This window comes from Acinonyx jubatus, chromosome D4 (genome assembly GCF_027475565.1).
Source record: "Acinonyx jubatus isolate Ajub_Pintada_27869175 chromosome D4, VMU_Ajub_asm_v1.0, whole genome shotgun sequence".
Taxonomy (NCBI): domain Eukaryota; kingdom Metazoa; phylum Chordata; class Mammalia; order Carnivora; family Felidae; genus Acinonyx; species Acinonyx jubatus.
In genome coordinates this window covers 43506611-43524365 of record NC_069391.1, presented here as the reverse complement: position 1 = coordinate 43524365, position 17755 = coordinate 43506611, and the positions used below count along the sequence as shown (strand labels likewise).

Here is a 17755-nt window from a genome sequence, read left to right as displayed (position 1 = left end):
TTTGCTACTATGTACACACTGCTTAGTAAACTTTGCAACTTCATAGCATATCAGAAGGAACTAGTCTGCATCCTCTTCCTGTCTCTTCCCTTGGAGAAGTTTTTAGCTTTTCAAGGGGACCTGCTGTTAAAGGAAGATAAACTTTACCTCATACCAACCAACCATTTTCTCCCTTTCTCTAGGAAAAGCAGTTTCTATAGCTCCTAAATGTATGTCCCTAATATATCTTCAAATTAAACCTGTAGTTAGAGTTCAGTAACATTTTCACTGAGCACTCAAAATATACAAGCTCTATACTTTTCCTTTTTGAAGCATTGAAACATCATAAGCCTCCGGGACTTTGATTCAGCACTTTGGTTTTCATTTTAACTGTTTCCAACCCTAGTAGAGATATGAATCGAACAAAACAAAACCCATCCCACAACATTTAAGTCCATGTATATATGTATGTTTTTTTAAGGATATATATGTCAGTATGACTGAGTCTTGCGACTCTTAAAGGGACAAAAGGAAATGCTCAAATTTAATTATACCAACTTAAATTTGGTTGGTAAAAACCTCCTCTCTTAAATCATTGTCTTTTGAAGACTTTTAAAACTATTTGATATTTTAGGCCCTGTGATCATTGTTATGGAGGCATTCAGTTTTTTGAACATGATATTTTTACTATAATGTCACCTTCCACCTATATTTTAATCCATAATCTTTCTAGTTTTATAGGTAGAGGAAGAAAGTTTAATATTTAATAGCAGCTTTGTATTTGATTTTTCCATTAGTGAATCTGTATAGATAATACAACTCAATTACAAGTAAATTTTGCTAAATTTTATATGAAGAAACTAACTTACTAATTCCTGCCCACATATAAGGAAGACATCCTGGTAAGAGGGCAACTCAATGCCAAAATACATGCATAAATTCAATTCAGATCCTAATCTGACCAGTGAACTATGTATGCATTGAGTAAACTTTAAGGAACCCAGGAAAAAGTAGCAGTTAAAAATTGAAAGAACTGCATACATAGATTTTTTTTTTACATGCTGTCTACTCCAAAGGAGAAAAGTTTAGAATTTTGGTTTAGCAAAGTTTATTGCTCATTTAATAAAAATCAATACTTTCCAAAGTAGTACGGCATAATCCAGAATCTCTACAACATATCACTTAAAGTTTCCATTATACTATAAAACTTACTAGATATGTCAGCAAATTAGGAAGATGTGAGTCAAGGGGAAAAGCAATCAATGCACACTGAACCAGAGATAATCCAGATGTTGAACAGAAGACTTTAAATGTTTATAAACATATTTAAGGGTTTAAAGGAAAATAAAATCATAATAAATGAAAAGATGGAGAATACCACAGAGAAAATAAAAATTACAAAAAAGAACCAAGTGGAAATTCCAGTATTGAAAGTATAACTCAAATGAAAAATTGATTGAATGACCCTAATAGAAGATTGAAGTCCGCAGAGTCAATCAACTTGAAGATTTAAAAAAAAAGATCTAATCTGGAGAAGAAATAAAAGTGAACAGAGACTGTAGGAGTGCCTGGGTGGCTCAGTTGGTTAAGTGTCCTACTCTTGATTTCGGCTCAGGTCATGATCTCACAGTGTGGTTTGTGAGTTTTGAGCCCCACATAGGGCTCCGCTCTCTCAGCTCAGGATTCCCTTGGGATTCTCTCTCTCTCTCCCTTTTTCTCTGTCCCACCCCTGCACACACTCACTAGTGCACGTGCATGTTCTCTCTCTCAAAATAAATAAACTTAAAAAAAAATGAACAAGAACTTAAATGTTCTGTGGGTCAGTTTCAGGCAGTCTGAAATACATGTAATTGAAATTCCAGGAGGAGTGGAGGGACAGAGAATGGGAGAAAAAAGATAACTGAAGAAATGATGGCTGAAAATTTCCCAAATTTGATTAAAAAAAATAATAAAACAGTATCTAAGAAGCTTATTGAACCCTAAACAAGATTGATATAAAAATCTCTTAACCACATCATACTACTAAAATGCAACATAAAGGAAAAACAATGAAGGTGCCAGAGAAAAATAATATATACATAGAGGGAATAATACATCCCACTCTAAGATTAAATTTTATCTTATTTTATTATAAAAATCTTTCACCCCTAAGTCTCTAAGTAATAAATGGAATATGTTCACGTTTGGCTTTTAATACTCTGAAATACCACCATATTTTTCTGAGGCTATTCATATCTCTACCTTGTAATAGAGGTAGAGTGAAAGCTAAATGTTCAAAGGTGAAAGTATATCACTATGTATGCCTCTATCTACAAACAAGTAACTGCAGGATGTTTAGGATTATTATCATACCCTGGGAACACAGGAGAGAGGAAACTAGCTTAGCTAGGTTTGAATTCAGATATCTTCATTTGATGTGCATATTATGTATTGCAGTTCATTTTATTTTTTTATTTTTTATTTTTTCAAATCAGAAAGTCTTTGTCTTTTTTTTTTAATGGAATTTATTGTCGAATTGGTTTCCATACAACACCCAGTGCTCATCCCAAGAGGTGCCCTCCTCAATACCCATCACCCACCCATCCCTCCTTCCCACCTCCCATAAACGCTCAGTTTTGTTCTCAGTTTTTAGGAGGCTCTTATGTTTTGGTTCCCTCCCTCTCTAACCATTTTTTTTTCCTTCCCCTCCCCCATGGTCTTCTCTTAAGTTTCTCAGGATCCACATAGGAGTGAAAACATATGGAATCTGTCCTTCTCTGTGTGACTTATTTCACTTAGCATAACACTCTCCATTTCCATCCATGTTGCTACAAAAGGCCATATTTCATTCTTTCTCATTGCCACGTAGTATTCCATTGTGTATATAAACCACAATTTCTTTATCCATTTGCCAAAGCAACAGAATATACTTTCTTCTTGAGTGCACATGGAACCTTCTCCAAGATAGATCACATACTGGGTCACAAAAACAGCCCTTCATAAGTATACAAGAATTGAGATCATACCATGCATACTTTCAGACCACAATGCGATGAAGCTTGAAATCAACCACAAGAAAAAGTCTGGAAAACCTCCAAAAGCATGGAGGTTAAAGAACACCCTACTAAAGAATGAATGGGTCTACCAGGCAAGTAGAGAAGAAATTAAGAAATATATGGAAACAAACGAAAATGAAAATACAACAATCCAAACACTTTGGGATGCAGCGAAGGCAGTCCTGAGAGGAAAATACATTGCAATCCAGGCCTATCTCAAGAAACAAGAAAAATCCCAAATACAAAATCTAACAGCACACCCAAAGGAAATAGAAGCAGAACAACAAAGACATCCCAAACCCAGCAGAAGAAGAGAAATAATGAAGATCAGAGCAGAAGTAAACAATATAGAATCTAAAAAAACTGTAGAGCAGATCAATGAAACCAAGAGTTAGTTTTTTGAAAAAATAAACAAAATTGATAAACCTCTAGTCAGGCTTCTCAAAAAGAAAAGGGAGATGATCCAAACAGATAAAATCATGAATTAAAATGGAATTATTACAACCAATCCCTCAGAAATACAAGCAATTATCAGGGAATACTATGAAAAATTATATGCCATCAAACTGGACAACCTGGAAGAAATGGACAAATTCCTAAATACCCATACACTTCCAAAACTCAAACAGGAAGAAATAGAAATCTTGAACAGACCCATAACCAGCGAAGAAATTGAATCAGTTATCAAAAATCTCCCAACAAATAAGAGTCCAGGACCAGATGGCTTCCCAGGGGAATTCTACCAGACATTTAAAACAGAGATAATACCTATCCTTCTCAAGCTATTCCAAAAAATAGAAAGGGAAGGATAACTTCCAGACTCATTCTATGAAGCCAGCATTACTTTGATTCCTAAACCAGATAGAGACCCAGTAAAAAAGAGAACTACAGGCCAATATCCCTGATGAATATGGATGCAAAAATTCTCAATAAGATACTAGCAAATCGAATTCAACAGCATATAAAAAGAATTATTCACCATGATCAAGTGGGATTCATTCCTGGGATGCAGGGCTGGTTCAACATTTGCAAATCAATGTGATACATCACATTAATAAAAGAAAAGATAAGAACCGTATGATCCTGTCAATCAGTGCAGTAAAAGCATTTGACAAAATTCAGCATCCTTTCTTAATAAAAACCCTCGAGAAAGTCGGGATAGAAGGAACATACTTAAACATCATAAAAGCCAGTTGTGGAAAGCCCACAGCTAATATCATCCTCAGTGGGGAAAAACTGAGAGCTTTCTCCCTGAGATCAGGAACATGACAGGGATGTCCACTCTCACCACTGTTGTTTAACATAGTGTTGGAAGTTCTCGCATCAGCAATCAGACGACAAAAGGAAATCAAAGGCATCAAAATTGGCAAAGATGAAGTTAAGCTTTCACTTCTTGCAGATGACATGATATAATACATGGAAAATCCGATAGACTCCACCAAAAGTCTGCTAGAACTGATACATGAATTTAGCAAATTGCAGGATACAAAATCAATGTACAGAAATCAGTTGCATTCTTATACACTAGTAATGAAGCAACAGAAAGACAAATAAAGAAACTGATCCCATTCACAATTGCACCAAGAAGCATAAAATACCTAGGAATAAATCTAACCAAAGATGTAAAAGATCTGTATGCTGAAAACTATAGAAAGCTTATGAAGGAAATTGAAGAAGATACAAAGAAATGGAAAAACATTCCGTGCTCATGGATTGGAAGAATAAATATTGTTAAAATGTCAATACTACCCAATGCAGTTCCATTTTAGTATCCATTTTTGAATTTGCTCTAATCATGTTTTACTTTGCTCCTCTTTTTTTTAATTTTTTTTTTTAACGTTTATTTATTTTTGAGACCGAGAGAGACAGAGCATGAACGGGGGAGGGACAGAGAGAGAGGGAGACACAGAATTGGAAGCAGGCTCCAGGCTCTGAGCCATCAGCCCAGAGCCTGACGCGGGGCTCGAACTCACGGACCGTGAGATCGTGACCTGAGCTGAAGCCGACGCTTAACCGACTGAGCCACCCAGGCGCCCCTCATGTTTTATTTTGATAGCTATAAGAAAAGTAAAACAAAGAAGATGTCTGGGGAAGCCTGAATAGCAAAACTGAGCAAATGTTATGTTCCTCTTTTCATAGCTCACTGTTCCTCATCGAGGCATCTTTTTGGATCATTAAGTAATATTTGCTGTCTTAAATATGAACCTTTCATAAACATGATAATAATATTACTCAGCGCCAAAGCCTGACTGGTTGTGTGACCTTGGACAAAATACCTTTCTAAGCTTCAGTTTCCTCATAGCATACCTCCTAAGGCTGTTATGAAGTAGAAGAGATAACATATAAAGTCAGGCACATTTCAGGTACTCAGTAATATTGGCTCCCACCATACCTTTCTCTCACATTGAAAAAGGACTTTTAAATTCAGAACCACAATGTTTAAAAGTCTCTGAAATAGAGAAGGTAGATATTATAGAATTCTGTTGAGAACAAAATATTTTTGGAGCTGCCTGGGTGGCCCAGTTGGTTAAGCATCTGACTTCAGCCCAGGTCATGATCTCGCAGTTCTTGAGTTCAAGCCCTGCATCAGGCTCTGTGCTGAGAGCTCAGAGCTTGGAGGGTGCTTCAGATTCTGTGTCTCCCTCTCTCTCTGCCCCTCCCCTGCTCACACTCTGTCTCTCTCAAAAATATAAAACGTTAAAAAAAATTTTTTAATAAATAAACATTAAAAAATTTAAAAAAAAAAACTTTTTTTAAACATTGCCTTCTTATTGTAATTTGTATTCATTACAGAGAATTTTGGAGATACAGAAAAGCGTAAATAAAAACTTTTTAAATATTAAATTCCCACTGTCAAATATTTATGACTATTAAAATGTTGGTATTTATCTTTCCAAATGTTGGTATTTATCTTTCCAGTCTTTTTTCTTTTCTTTTTAATAGTTTTTAATTTTAATCCCAGTATAGTTAACACACAGTGTTATATGAGTTTCAGGTGTACGATTTAGTGATTCAGCAATTCTGAGTGCATTACTCAGCACTCATCATGGTTAAGTGCACTCTTTAATCCCCATCATCTGTTTCACCCATTCCCCTACCCACTTGCCCTCTAGTAACCATCAGTTTATTCTCTATAGCTAAGAAAGAGTCTGTTTTTTTATTTCTCTCTCTTTTTGTCTCTCTCTCTCTCTCTCTCTCCTTTTTTCCCCTTGCTCATTTATTTTGTTTCCTAAATTGCCCATATAAGTGAAATCATAATGTATTTACCTTTCTCTGACTGATTTCACTTAGTAGTATATGCTCTCTAGCTCCATCCATGTTATTGCAAATGGCAAGATTCCATTCATTTTTATAACTGAATAATATTACATTGTGTGTGTGTGTGTGTGTGTGTGTGTGTGTGTGTATGCCATATCTTCTTTATCCATTCATCTATCAGTGGACACTTGGGTTGATTCCATAATTTGGCTGTTATAAATAATGCTGCAATAAACATAGAGAAGGGTGCGTGTATCCCTTTGAATTAGTGTTTTTGTATTTTTTGGATAAATACCCAGTAGTGCGATTACTGGATCATAGGGAAGTTCTATTTTTAAGTTTTTGATGAACCTCCATACTGTTTTCCATAGTGGCGGCGCCAGTTTGCATTCCCAACCATAGTGCACAAGGGTCCCTTTTTCTCCACGTTCTTGCCAATACTTGTTGTTTCTTCTATATTTATTTTAGCCATTCTGACAGCTGTGAGGTGATACCTCATGGTAGTTTTTGCATTTCCCTGATGATGAGTGATGTTGAGCGTCTGTTGCCTATTGACCATCTGTATGTCTTCTTTCAAAAAATGTCTGTTAATGTCTTCTCCCCATCTTTAATTGGATTATTTGGGGTCTTTTGGTGTTGACTTGTATCAGTTCTTTATATATTTTGGATACTAACCCTTTATCAGATATGTCATTTGCCAATATCTTCTTCAGTCTTCTTCAAATATTTCATCTTGGCAAAAAAGAAGAAACCTCTCCCAAGTATTCTCTGCCCAGCTCTCATCCCTCCCTTTCTGAGGTTTCACTGCCAAAGTTTTCAAAACCTTCCTCTCACTCTTGGTCCCATTTTTTTTTTTCTTTCTATGAATCTATTCTCAGGAAATACATCAAGGTTTTCCTGTCCAGTTAGTACAACTTGTATTTTGCAGTCTTTTTTTTTTTTTTTTTTTTAATCTCTAAATAGTATTCTGCATTACAAACCACTCCTTTAGTCTTGAAATGTCTTTTCACCATGGTTTCATTTTTCTTTTACTTCTTTGGTCATTTCTTATTCTCCTTTATAGGCTCCCTCATGTCAATTTATTCTTTTAAAAATAGGTTCTGTCATGAATCCTTTTCCCTTGATGATTTCAACTACACCCATAGTTTCAAGTGCTATGTGGATGATTTCAAAATAGTTATCTTCAAATTTCTCTCAGGGCTTTAGACGCCCGCATATATCTATACATGTCCTGTTTACTATTTAGGTGTTTCTGAGGTAACTCGCACAACATATCCTAAGTTGACTTGAGCCCTTCATTTCATTCCCTCCTACAAACAAAAGTTTAGACTTCCGTCTGCCTCCCCAACCATCAACTCCTTTACCTTTAAGTTAGAAATGGAACTCTGCATTGACTCCTCTTGCTCAACCACTGTATCCAGTCAATTGCCTGTTTTGTTAACCCCAAATCCCTAATATCTCTTGAGTCCCTCCACATCTCCCCTGTATTTTTTCCTCATTTACTTCCATGTGACATAACTTTAGATTTCATATATATAGTTGTCTTTTACTGGAATATAGGTTCTATAAGGATAGGGATTTTCATATGCTTTATTCATTGCTGTATCCCCTCTGCCTAGAAGTTTGCCTGGCACACAGAAAGCACTTAATAAATATTGCTTAATGAAAAAAAAATCCCCAAAGTGTTAATACCAGTCTAAGATTTCTTATGTAGATCACTGAATCAACATTTAACTGGTCCTTCGGTATGTTAGTAATGCTTTTCTAATTAATTGTCCACATTGAAACCAGAGTGAACTTTCTGAAATTTAATTATGCCACAATTTGATTTGAAATTCATCGATTACTTACCATTGCCCTTTGGATAAAGTTTCTTTTCTTTTTTTTTTTTTTTTTGACTGTTTTTATTTTTTTCAATATATGAAATTTATTGTCAAATTGGTTTCCATACAACACCCAGTGCTCATCCCAAAAGGTGCCCTCCTCAATACCCATCACCCACCCTCCTCTCCCTCCCAACCCCATCAACCCTCAGTTTGTTCTCAGTTTTTAAGAGTCTCTTATGCTTTGGCTCTCTCCCACTCTAACCTCTTTTTTTTTTTCCCCCTTCCCCTCCCCCATGGGTTTCTGTTAAGTTTCTCAGGATCCACATAAGAGTGAAAACATATGGTATCTGTCTTTCTCTGTATGGCTTATTTCACTTAGCATCACACTCTTCACTTCCATCCACGTTGCTACAAAGGGCCATATTGGATAAAGTTTCAATTCCCTTTTTTCATTTATAAAGCCCTTCATGAACTGAAATTCTTCCCACTTTGAACTTTGGGTCCTAATCATACTTAACTTTTATTATTTGCTTAGGTGTACCTCGCTTTCTCACCTCTAGACTTGGCATATATTGGTTGTGTTGCCTGGAGCACATTCACTTCTTGGTTTGGTGGATTCCTAATCCTTAAGGCTTCACTCAGTTAAAAGGCATATATTTAGAGAGTTCTCTTAGTCCCATATGCTCTTATGGCACTCTGTATTACTCTTTTCATGGTAGTTGTCTAACTTATTGTAAATGCTTACTTTAATATCCTGGTTCTACCTCTAGAATATAGCTCCTTGAGCAAAATCAATGTCTCTGTTGATCTCCATATTATTCTTAGCACCTAGCACATAGTAGATGCTCAATACTTTTGCAGCAAAGAATGAGACACACACTCCCTCTTAAACACACATTTATTTACAGTCAGTCCTCATTCATAATTCTGTATTTGTGAATTTACCTACTCACCATAATTAATTTGTACCCCCAAAATTAATACTTGTAGCACTTTCATGATCATTTGTGGACATGTGCAAAGTCAGGAAAAATTTGTATTGCCTGACATACATTTTTCAGTGGAGGTCAAATAAGGCAACACGCTGCCTTCTTGTTTTAATCCTCATACTGTCAACAAGTATCCTTTTTGTGGCATATTTGGTGCCACTTTTTGCCACAGTTTTGTACTTTTTGTTGGTGATTCTCCTGTATAATATGGCTCCCAAGCACAATGCTGAAATGTTGGTTCGTGTTCCTAAGCCCACTATTCCTAAGAATATTGTAAGGCAATGTGCCTTACAGAGAATATGTGAGTTAGGTTAGCTTTGTTCAGGTATAAGTTGGCCTTGAATTCGATATATATTAAATAAGGTATGTTTAAACAGAAACACACACAAAACAAGGTTATGTATTAGTTGATGGATGAAAATATTGTGACCAGGGGCTCTCAGGAACCTAACCCCGTATCACCCATAGGAGCAAATGATTTAGTATTTGCTAACCTAGTATTTATAGTAACTTTATGGAATATAACTACCATAAGTAAGGAGAATTGACTGTATATATATAGCTACAAAATTTTGCTACATATATATATATGTATATAAATATATAATGTTTCCTAATTTGCTTTCATGCCCCTATTAAAAATAATGGGTCTCATAATATGTTATATTATTAAGTAAGAAAAAAAAAAGTGTGTGTTCTTGAATGTTTGTATGAGAATGGAGACAAGTATGTTGGTATACATCAGGTTATGTTGGTTACCTGGAGGAAGAGTATTTTTTTTCTTTGTAATTTATCTTTGTATTGTCTCGTTGGTTGTAATGAAACACGTTTCTTTTGCAGGTACTCTGTAAAACATGATTTTTAATGGTTGCATTGTATTTGTCTTTGTGAAAGGAATAAAGTTTTGACTATGGTTTTGAATTTTCTTATGTTTCAGACAGTCAGCGTCTACAGTTGGATCTACAGAAAATGGAGCTTCTGGAAAGTAAAATGACTGAGGAACAGCATTCTCTGAAAAGCAAAATTAAGCAAATGACAGCTGATTTGGAAACATATAATGATTTGCCAGCTTTAAAATCATCAGGTGAAGAAAAGAAAAAGGTAAATGGTGACAGTCTTACAAAATTATGATACAAATGTTTTTTTTTAACAAATTAATATGTGTGTAGTTTATAGAATTTATTATTTTCAGTTGATTATTTGATATATAAGCTAAGAAAAAAAATAAAGATGTTTACATATGTAGTAGGAATTTAGGGAGATACAAGTTTTAAACAAAAGGCAAAAGCGAGGGATAGAGCATTTCAACAGATATGAACTTTGTTAAATGCAGGTTTGATTATGATATTTCCCTACTTAAGACTTTATTATCAGTGGCTTTTCTTTGCTATTTACATTAAAATAAATTATTTAAATTAAATTAAATTTGGTTGGATAAGAACATATATATAGCAGCCTTAATACAGTTAATACTGATTTCACTTATTATAACTCAAAAGGTAATTTTACAAACAAGTTTTAGAGTAATTATAATCTTGGTAGAATTTAACCAGACTATCATTGAAATTATTGAAGTAGGAAATGATTTATATAGGCTTACTAGATATTCACTGAAGTCTATTATTGCTTCCATTTGGATCTATCTAGAAATTACATCAGGAGAGAACAGTATTAACAACCCGTAGAAATGCCTTTAAGAAAATAACGGAGAAGCTAAATGTAGAGTATGAGATGCTAAAAACACAATTGCAAGAAAATGAGACACATTCTCAGGTAAAAAGGAAAAAAGACTAAAGTTTATTTCTGTTTTTAAACTGTCTGTCCCATGTTCTTAATCTGTATTTCCACCCCAAAACAATTTTTTCTTTAAGTTGTTTTGTTTATCTTCCAGACTTTCTGGTTTTGAAGATAGCCAGACTGTGTACAGTCTCCACTCAGAAGTGAATTTACTTTTGCTCTCCTTCTATAAGCCTATATTGAAGGGCACTCTGTTCTAGGCCCTGTTCTAGGCATAGCTGTTATGATAATAGCTTTTAAAAATTTCAAAACTCAAGCATTTTGAATGGAGAAACTTTGCTAAATCATGAAAACCACAAATAAAGAAAATAAACCTTAATGACCTATCTCACAGAAGAAATAATTCTTGTCCTTTTTGTGTAGGTCCTTCTAGTCTCTGTGTGTATGTTATATGTACACACACTTTATACGTACACATAAGTATATGTGTATTTCTATATATTTAAAGAAATGGTATCATGTGGTACATATTATTTAGAAACTTGTTTCTAATAAGCACTTTCCCTTGTCAGTAGATTTTTAAAAAATACGATTCTATATGATATTTGACTTCATGGATATAATTTTCAGAAGCAGTTCCATATTGTTGCACATTTAGGTTATTTTTAGTTTTAAAACTGTTTAATGCTGTAAAAAGCATTACTTTTTACTTGATTTACTTGAACTACTTGATTTACATTTGTGATTATTTACACAGAATGCATAGACAAGCCCCCTTTTCATATCATTCATCCTACTGACAGAGTTACCTGAACAATGTCAGAAGTTTTTTAGATTAAGTGCCCTGTCTGAGAGGATAGAGATGATTTCTGTCTCATTCACTTTCTTCTTACACTGTGCCAGGGGTTTGCACATAATAGGTGTTCAAAAACTATTTGTTGGAGGATTAAATGAAGCATGTGTGATGTGTACAAAATCAGTAATTATGGTCTGATAAGGATTGATCATTCTCATGTCTAGTTAGTATACATACATTAGCAATTTGTAACTATGATTTATTAACACTAAAGGCATGAAAAATTATTCTTTTCTTTATTTGGTAATATGATCATGATAGGCAATCACTGTTAATATTTTGGTATAATATCTTTGTAAACTTTTTCCTGTGCAGTTCTATACCCATTTTACATTGTTTTTCCAAAAATCAAATTCTATGCATATAGTCTTTAAACATTAATTTTCTCACTTAAATATTTCAAGATCTTTTTTTGATGATTTTTATGACAGCTATATATGGATTTACCATTTTAAAGACAAAGATATACCTTATATTCTTTTTGAAAGGGGTGGAGTCTCATCAGAGTTTGCCACAACTAAAAGCTTAGAAATCACTAATTTTTTTTCTCAAATTTATCAGTTATTCTGTCTCTACTTCATGATGTACAGGTCTAGATATAGATTTGTAATTGGCACAGTTATCCTAGGCTGTTTAGAGTGGGGATGGATGCTGAAGAAATGTAAGAAAAAGTTTATGAGGCTATTGTCTTAAATGGTTCTTAGGAAAAAATATTGATATACTTAAGGAGGAAAACACCTAACAAACACAATTTCTTAGACCCAGTCAGTGGCTACCTTGTTTATTCCCACATCAAGTACTAATCATATACTTAACACCATATACTGGTAACGGGAATTCATAACATAACTCACAATTTATTCTCTGTATTATTTGTTGCTTTTTGAGAATCCCTACTGATCACATAAAATCTGGTCCCATTATCTTTCACAACTGTTTTCTTGAAAACTTTTTTGACACCTATAAATAATTTTCATAACAGACTTTTTTGAGGAATGGCTATTATTTACTTGATATCATTTAAACAATATTCATATTGAAACAAACTATAAAACTCTTAGTAGAAAACATAGGGATAAAGCTCTCATGGGGCGCCTGGGTGGCTCATTCGGTTAAACGTCCGACTTAGCTCAGGTCATGATCTCGTGGTCCATGAGTTTGAGTCCCATGTTGGGTTCTGTGCTCACAGCTCAGAGCCTGGAGCCTGCTTCAGATTTTGTTTTCTCCTCTCTCTCTGTCCCTCCCCCTGCTTGCTCTCTGTCTGTCTCTCTCTCAAAAATAAATAAACATTAAAAAAAATTTTTTTAAGGCTCCTTGACATGAGTCTTGGTAGCAGTGTTTTGGTTATGATACCAAAAGTTGAAGTAACAAAGGCAAAAATAAATACGTATGCCTAATCGAACTAAAAAGCTTCTTCACAGCAAAAGAAACAATCAAAATGAAAACAACTTACAGAATGGGAGAAAATATTTGCAAATCATATATCTGATAAGGGGTTAATATCCAGAATATATAAAGAACACACAACAGACTGTTTAAGTTGTAGGGAAAAAAAAGATTAATGCTTCAAGATATCCTCGGAGGTTTAAAGGCAAGTCACTAATACACATGTATAATATAGAAGGAAGTTGACCTTTACATAGTGTTGCTTTTATAGCATCATTCATTTAGCACTTAAGAGGTCTGCTGCATTCTAAGAAGGCCACCTCTTTGTATGAAACAAAGAGGAAAAGTTTGGTACTTGACTTTGCAAAAGGTTATTAGAGATTTATTGCCACAAATGCTGACTGCTTCCTTAAGTTCATCTTAACTTTGAGTTCCCAGCTGGGGAGCTATATCTGATTTAATAGTGTTAACTCATGGCACATACAGTTTATACAATTAATTAGGATTTATCATAATATTTAGATTTATCTCTTTAGAAGAAACAATGAGATGGATGCTACCTTAAGACTGAACATATGCCCTTAATTTTAACATGAGAGTAGAAAGAAATATTAATGCTGCTTCAGTTATCAGATTCTTAAAAATGATCATTACCTCTTAGAAATGTCCATGCACAATGTTATTTTAATGTTTCATTTTTCAGACAGTCTTTTGCTTAGGAAAAGTACTATGTGCATCTTAAAAAAGAAAGACCATAACCCAGAGTTACAAGGTTAATTAAATCAGAAAAACAATTTAATTCTATAACAGTAAAATTGTCTTCTGAGGAAGCAACCATCAATATAATATCCACATTAGTTTCCTGTTGATGCAGAAATTATTGTAACAGCGCCAGCTTTTTACCAACCCTCTTATAATCTTCACACTGCAGCTCTGCTCTTATCACAGCTTGTGGAATTAGACAGGAAATTTAGCCCTGGAAATAAGGAAGTTACTCCTATATAGTTGAACCTTTGACAGTGTTAGAATATATATCACATTTGTGGCATTAGACTTCCAGATTTCAAGGAGAGATTCCCATTATGTCCTATTCTTTTCTTTCTAGTTCTTTTAGGAAAGGGAAAAAATCATAAATTGTCTTTCAGTTGGCACATTCATTGGCATAATAAATATTGTAAATGCTTTCCAATTAAAATAAACATATAGAGTAAAACCTGTTGTCAAATTCAACATTGTATTTATTAATGTATTTACGGTTGTTTAATCTTTTCTAATTTTCTTTTTTGTGTACCATGGCTTTATCTCACTAAAATGCAAGGAGTTGATAAGACTTAAAATTGAATGTTTTTTTCCTTATCCTCTTAAAAGGGTGTATAATTGTTCTGAATATGGGTACTGTTTAACATTGTTATTTTGTGTTTTTAGCTTACAAATTTGGAGAGGAAGTGGCAACACCATGAGCAAAATAATTTTGTGATGAAAGAATGTATCCTTTAAAAAGCTGCAAATGAACTTGACTAAGTGATTTTTTTTTCCCTAGGAATTTCTTTAAAGGTTGAAATGAAATGAAATTTAACATACATCTATCAAATATCACTGAGCCAAACTATGTGGGTCATAAATGAATAAGAGTTAGTCTCTAGTCTACAGTAATTAGGGTATGTCTGTACCTTGAATATCCGGGCAGGAGAGGGAGATAAACCGAATAGTCTCCTGAGAAATTTGACCTTCAAGCTCATTTGTGTTTCAGCCAATTCAACCTCACATTTCTACTAAGGTGGAACTTATATCCCATCTTCTTACTTATCTTTTTGTGCTACTATATAGGAGAAGGAAACAGCTACTGAGGGCATGTGTTGTGAAGTTGTGAGAAACGTTTCCCCAACACTTATTTTCAGTTCCCTTCTTTGACCCATTAAGGACATCTCTGCTTGGAAAAATAGCTCCTGACTCATTGGTGGTATAGATTCTCCTCTAGGAAACTGCTGAACTTTTAGCTCAGGGCAGCATGGATCCCAGCTTATCTCCAGATGAAATACATCAGGAACTCTGTTCCCACAATAGGGCAACTTGGTTTAAAAGCAGAAGACTCCTGGGGCACCTGGGTGGCTTGGTCCATTAAGCACCTGACTCTTGGTTTCAGCTCGGGTTATGATCACAAGATCAAGCCCCATATCAGGCTCTGTGCTGAGCATGGAGCCTGCTTGGGATTCTCTCTCTCTCTCTCTCTCTCTCTCTCTCTCTCTCTCTCTCCCTCTCCCTCTCCCTCTCCCTCCCTCCCTCCCTCCCTCCCTCTCTCTCTCTGTCCCTCCTTGCGTGCTCTCACTCTCTCCCCCTCTCTCAAAATAAATAAATATTGTTTTTTTAAAAAAGAAGATTCCCACACACAATATACTTTAGTCCAGCAGTCTAGTTTTATGCAACACAAAGTAGGCGATTTTGAAATACAGTGAAGTCTAAAGACTTCTGAAATTGTGAGGTACTCTAGAGAACATGGTTCTTCTGAACATTCAGCTGTTTTCAGAACAGAATTAGATTGAGATGCATAACATATTAACTTACAAAAACTTTTATAGTATAAGTGTACTTTTTTTTTTAGAGTTAAATATTTTTTTTTAATGTTTATTTTTGAGAGAGAGTGTGTGTGCGCACATGAGCAGGGAAGAGGCAGAGAGAGAGAGAGGGAGACACAGACTCCAAAGCAGGCTCCAGGCTCTGAGCTGTCAGCACAGAGCCCAATGTGGGGCTCAAACTCATGAACTGTAAGATCATGACCTGAGCTGAAGTCGGATGCTTAACTGACCAAGCCACGCAGGTGCCCCTGTAGGTGTACTTTTTTGAAACAAGTTTTGCTTGGCCTTTTAGGTTTTAAATGATCTTAATCTACTGTATTTTTCCTATATATTCTAATTGTGCTTTTTCTGTGCTGTTTTCAGTTTTCAATAAGAAAAATACCAGTATGAATTGGTTCCTTCCAAAGCCAAAATAGATCACTATTTTTGTTGATCAGTGTTCTCCCTTAACTCATGTAATTAGTTATAGCAACCAAGAGTCAAGAGAGTGATTACCAGTCAATTATGAAGACTGTGACCAAGCAGATTGCAGAGTACAATAAAAACCTTGTGGACGCTCTACATAGCATGAGCAGAAACTGAGTCTGAACCAACTGCAAGTCTCTGTAGTAGTGTCCTCTAGATACTGAACTTTGGACAAGCTGACTGAAAAAAAAATAACTTACCCTTGAAGAGTTTTACCTAAAATGTTTGAGTGCTATAATTTTTGTGACTGCTTTGAAGAGTGTATTTTAAATAGTGTAATAGTTCAATAAAAAGTTTTTACATTAAAGTATCTTTTTATGATATTTGTATTTGTTCATGTGGGTGATAAAAATGTCTCAAACAACCTAGAGATAAACTATAAGTGGCCATTGAGATTCATTTTAGTTGGTATAATCTGTCCATGGCAGCAAATGACATCATTTTTTTTTAATGTACCATCTCTAGGGGGGGATACAAGGAGTGTGATTCTTATTTAGCATATATATCAGTCTTGTCAATTTTTGCTTCTAGAAAAAGTAAGAATAGAAGGGAGATGTTTAGCTTTGAGCTTTATTTCTCAAATAGGGTATATTTGATGTATTTTAGGGAATATAGGGTTGCAGGTAAATATATTAACACAGTTTTTGTATATCAGTTATCCCTAAAGATTCAGAATTAAAAACTTTAACCTTTGCATTTTAAAAATACTTTCTAACATGTATATGCTAGCAAAAACATGAAGTTTAAAAGAATTGCACTTACGGCTGTTACTGTTCATTGCCACTCTGGAGTATACATTCACTCTTTTGGACTAGAAGTAGTAATTTGTAAGCATTGCCCAAACATTTGAAAAGAAAATCTAGAAGAGGTAGATTTGTATAGTATAAATCTGGGAGACATTACAGTAACTAAAAATGTATCCTGTCTTGTGGTCAGGAATTAGTTATCTTGGCCAGTATAAAATATTTCTCAAAACCTTCCTTCTTTTGCTCTGATTTCATGTTCCTCAAATACCTCCACTTTTCAGTATTCCTGAAACACAAGCATATTGGTTTCTTTAAAAAAAGGAGGGGGGGGCTTTACCAAGATATAATTTACATACTATCAATTTATCCATGCATATTACTTCCTTGAAGTAAATATCACCATAAATTCTTCAACTTTAGTCTGTGTGAGATTAGGTAGAGGGGTGAGCATTGTTGATTTTGGTTAACTCTGAAGTACTAATCTGGCTGAAGATCCTGGATGGGAATACATTTGTTACAGTGGAATTCCTAAAATGTGTTCCTCAGATCCTGAGCAACTCAGGTTATTAATAGGTGTTTGGCCACCAAAGGATTCATGGTCAAAGAAGTTTGAAAAACATGGTGTGAAACAAAGGTAAATTGTCTTCCATCTCCTTGACTGTTCAGAGCCCTTAATATGGTAATGTGCAATAAGATTGAGAAGAGTATATATATTGTGTTTAATTTTTTTTTTCCTGAGTGGTGGGATTCTGGTTGTTTTCATCTTCCTTGGACTTTTTGGTCTAAAAATTTTGGTTCAGAATCATCTATCATGTACATAGAATATTTAGAAATGCAACAAAAATTGAAATAAAATTCTGTATGCAGTTAGTATTTTAACTTGTGGAAAGGAGATGTGATAATAA

At 34.6% G+C, this 17755-nt stretch overlaps 1 protein-coding gene across 2 annotated transcripts in view; it reads left to right on the top strand.

Moving 5' to 3' along the window:
- IFT74 (intraflagellar transport 74) overlaps positions 1-16411 on the top strand; it is an 88457-nt gene extending 72046 nt beyond the window's left edge. For both annotated transcript variants that reach the window (XM_053205025.1, XM_015081330.3), the window contains 4 exons: positions 10025-10188; positions 10735-10860; positions 14492-14552; positions 16103-16411. In XM_053205025.1, the coding sequence (XP_053061000.1) occupies positions 10025-10188; positions 10735-10860; positions 14492-14552; positions 16103-16221 (470 nt within the window). In that variant the 3' untranslated portion in view covers positions 16222-16411. The remainder of the gene's footprint in view (positions 1-10024; positions 10189-10734; positions 10861-14491; positions 14553-16102) is intronic.
- The last annotated feature ends 1344 nt before the right edge of the window (positions 16412-17755 follow it).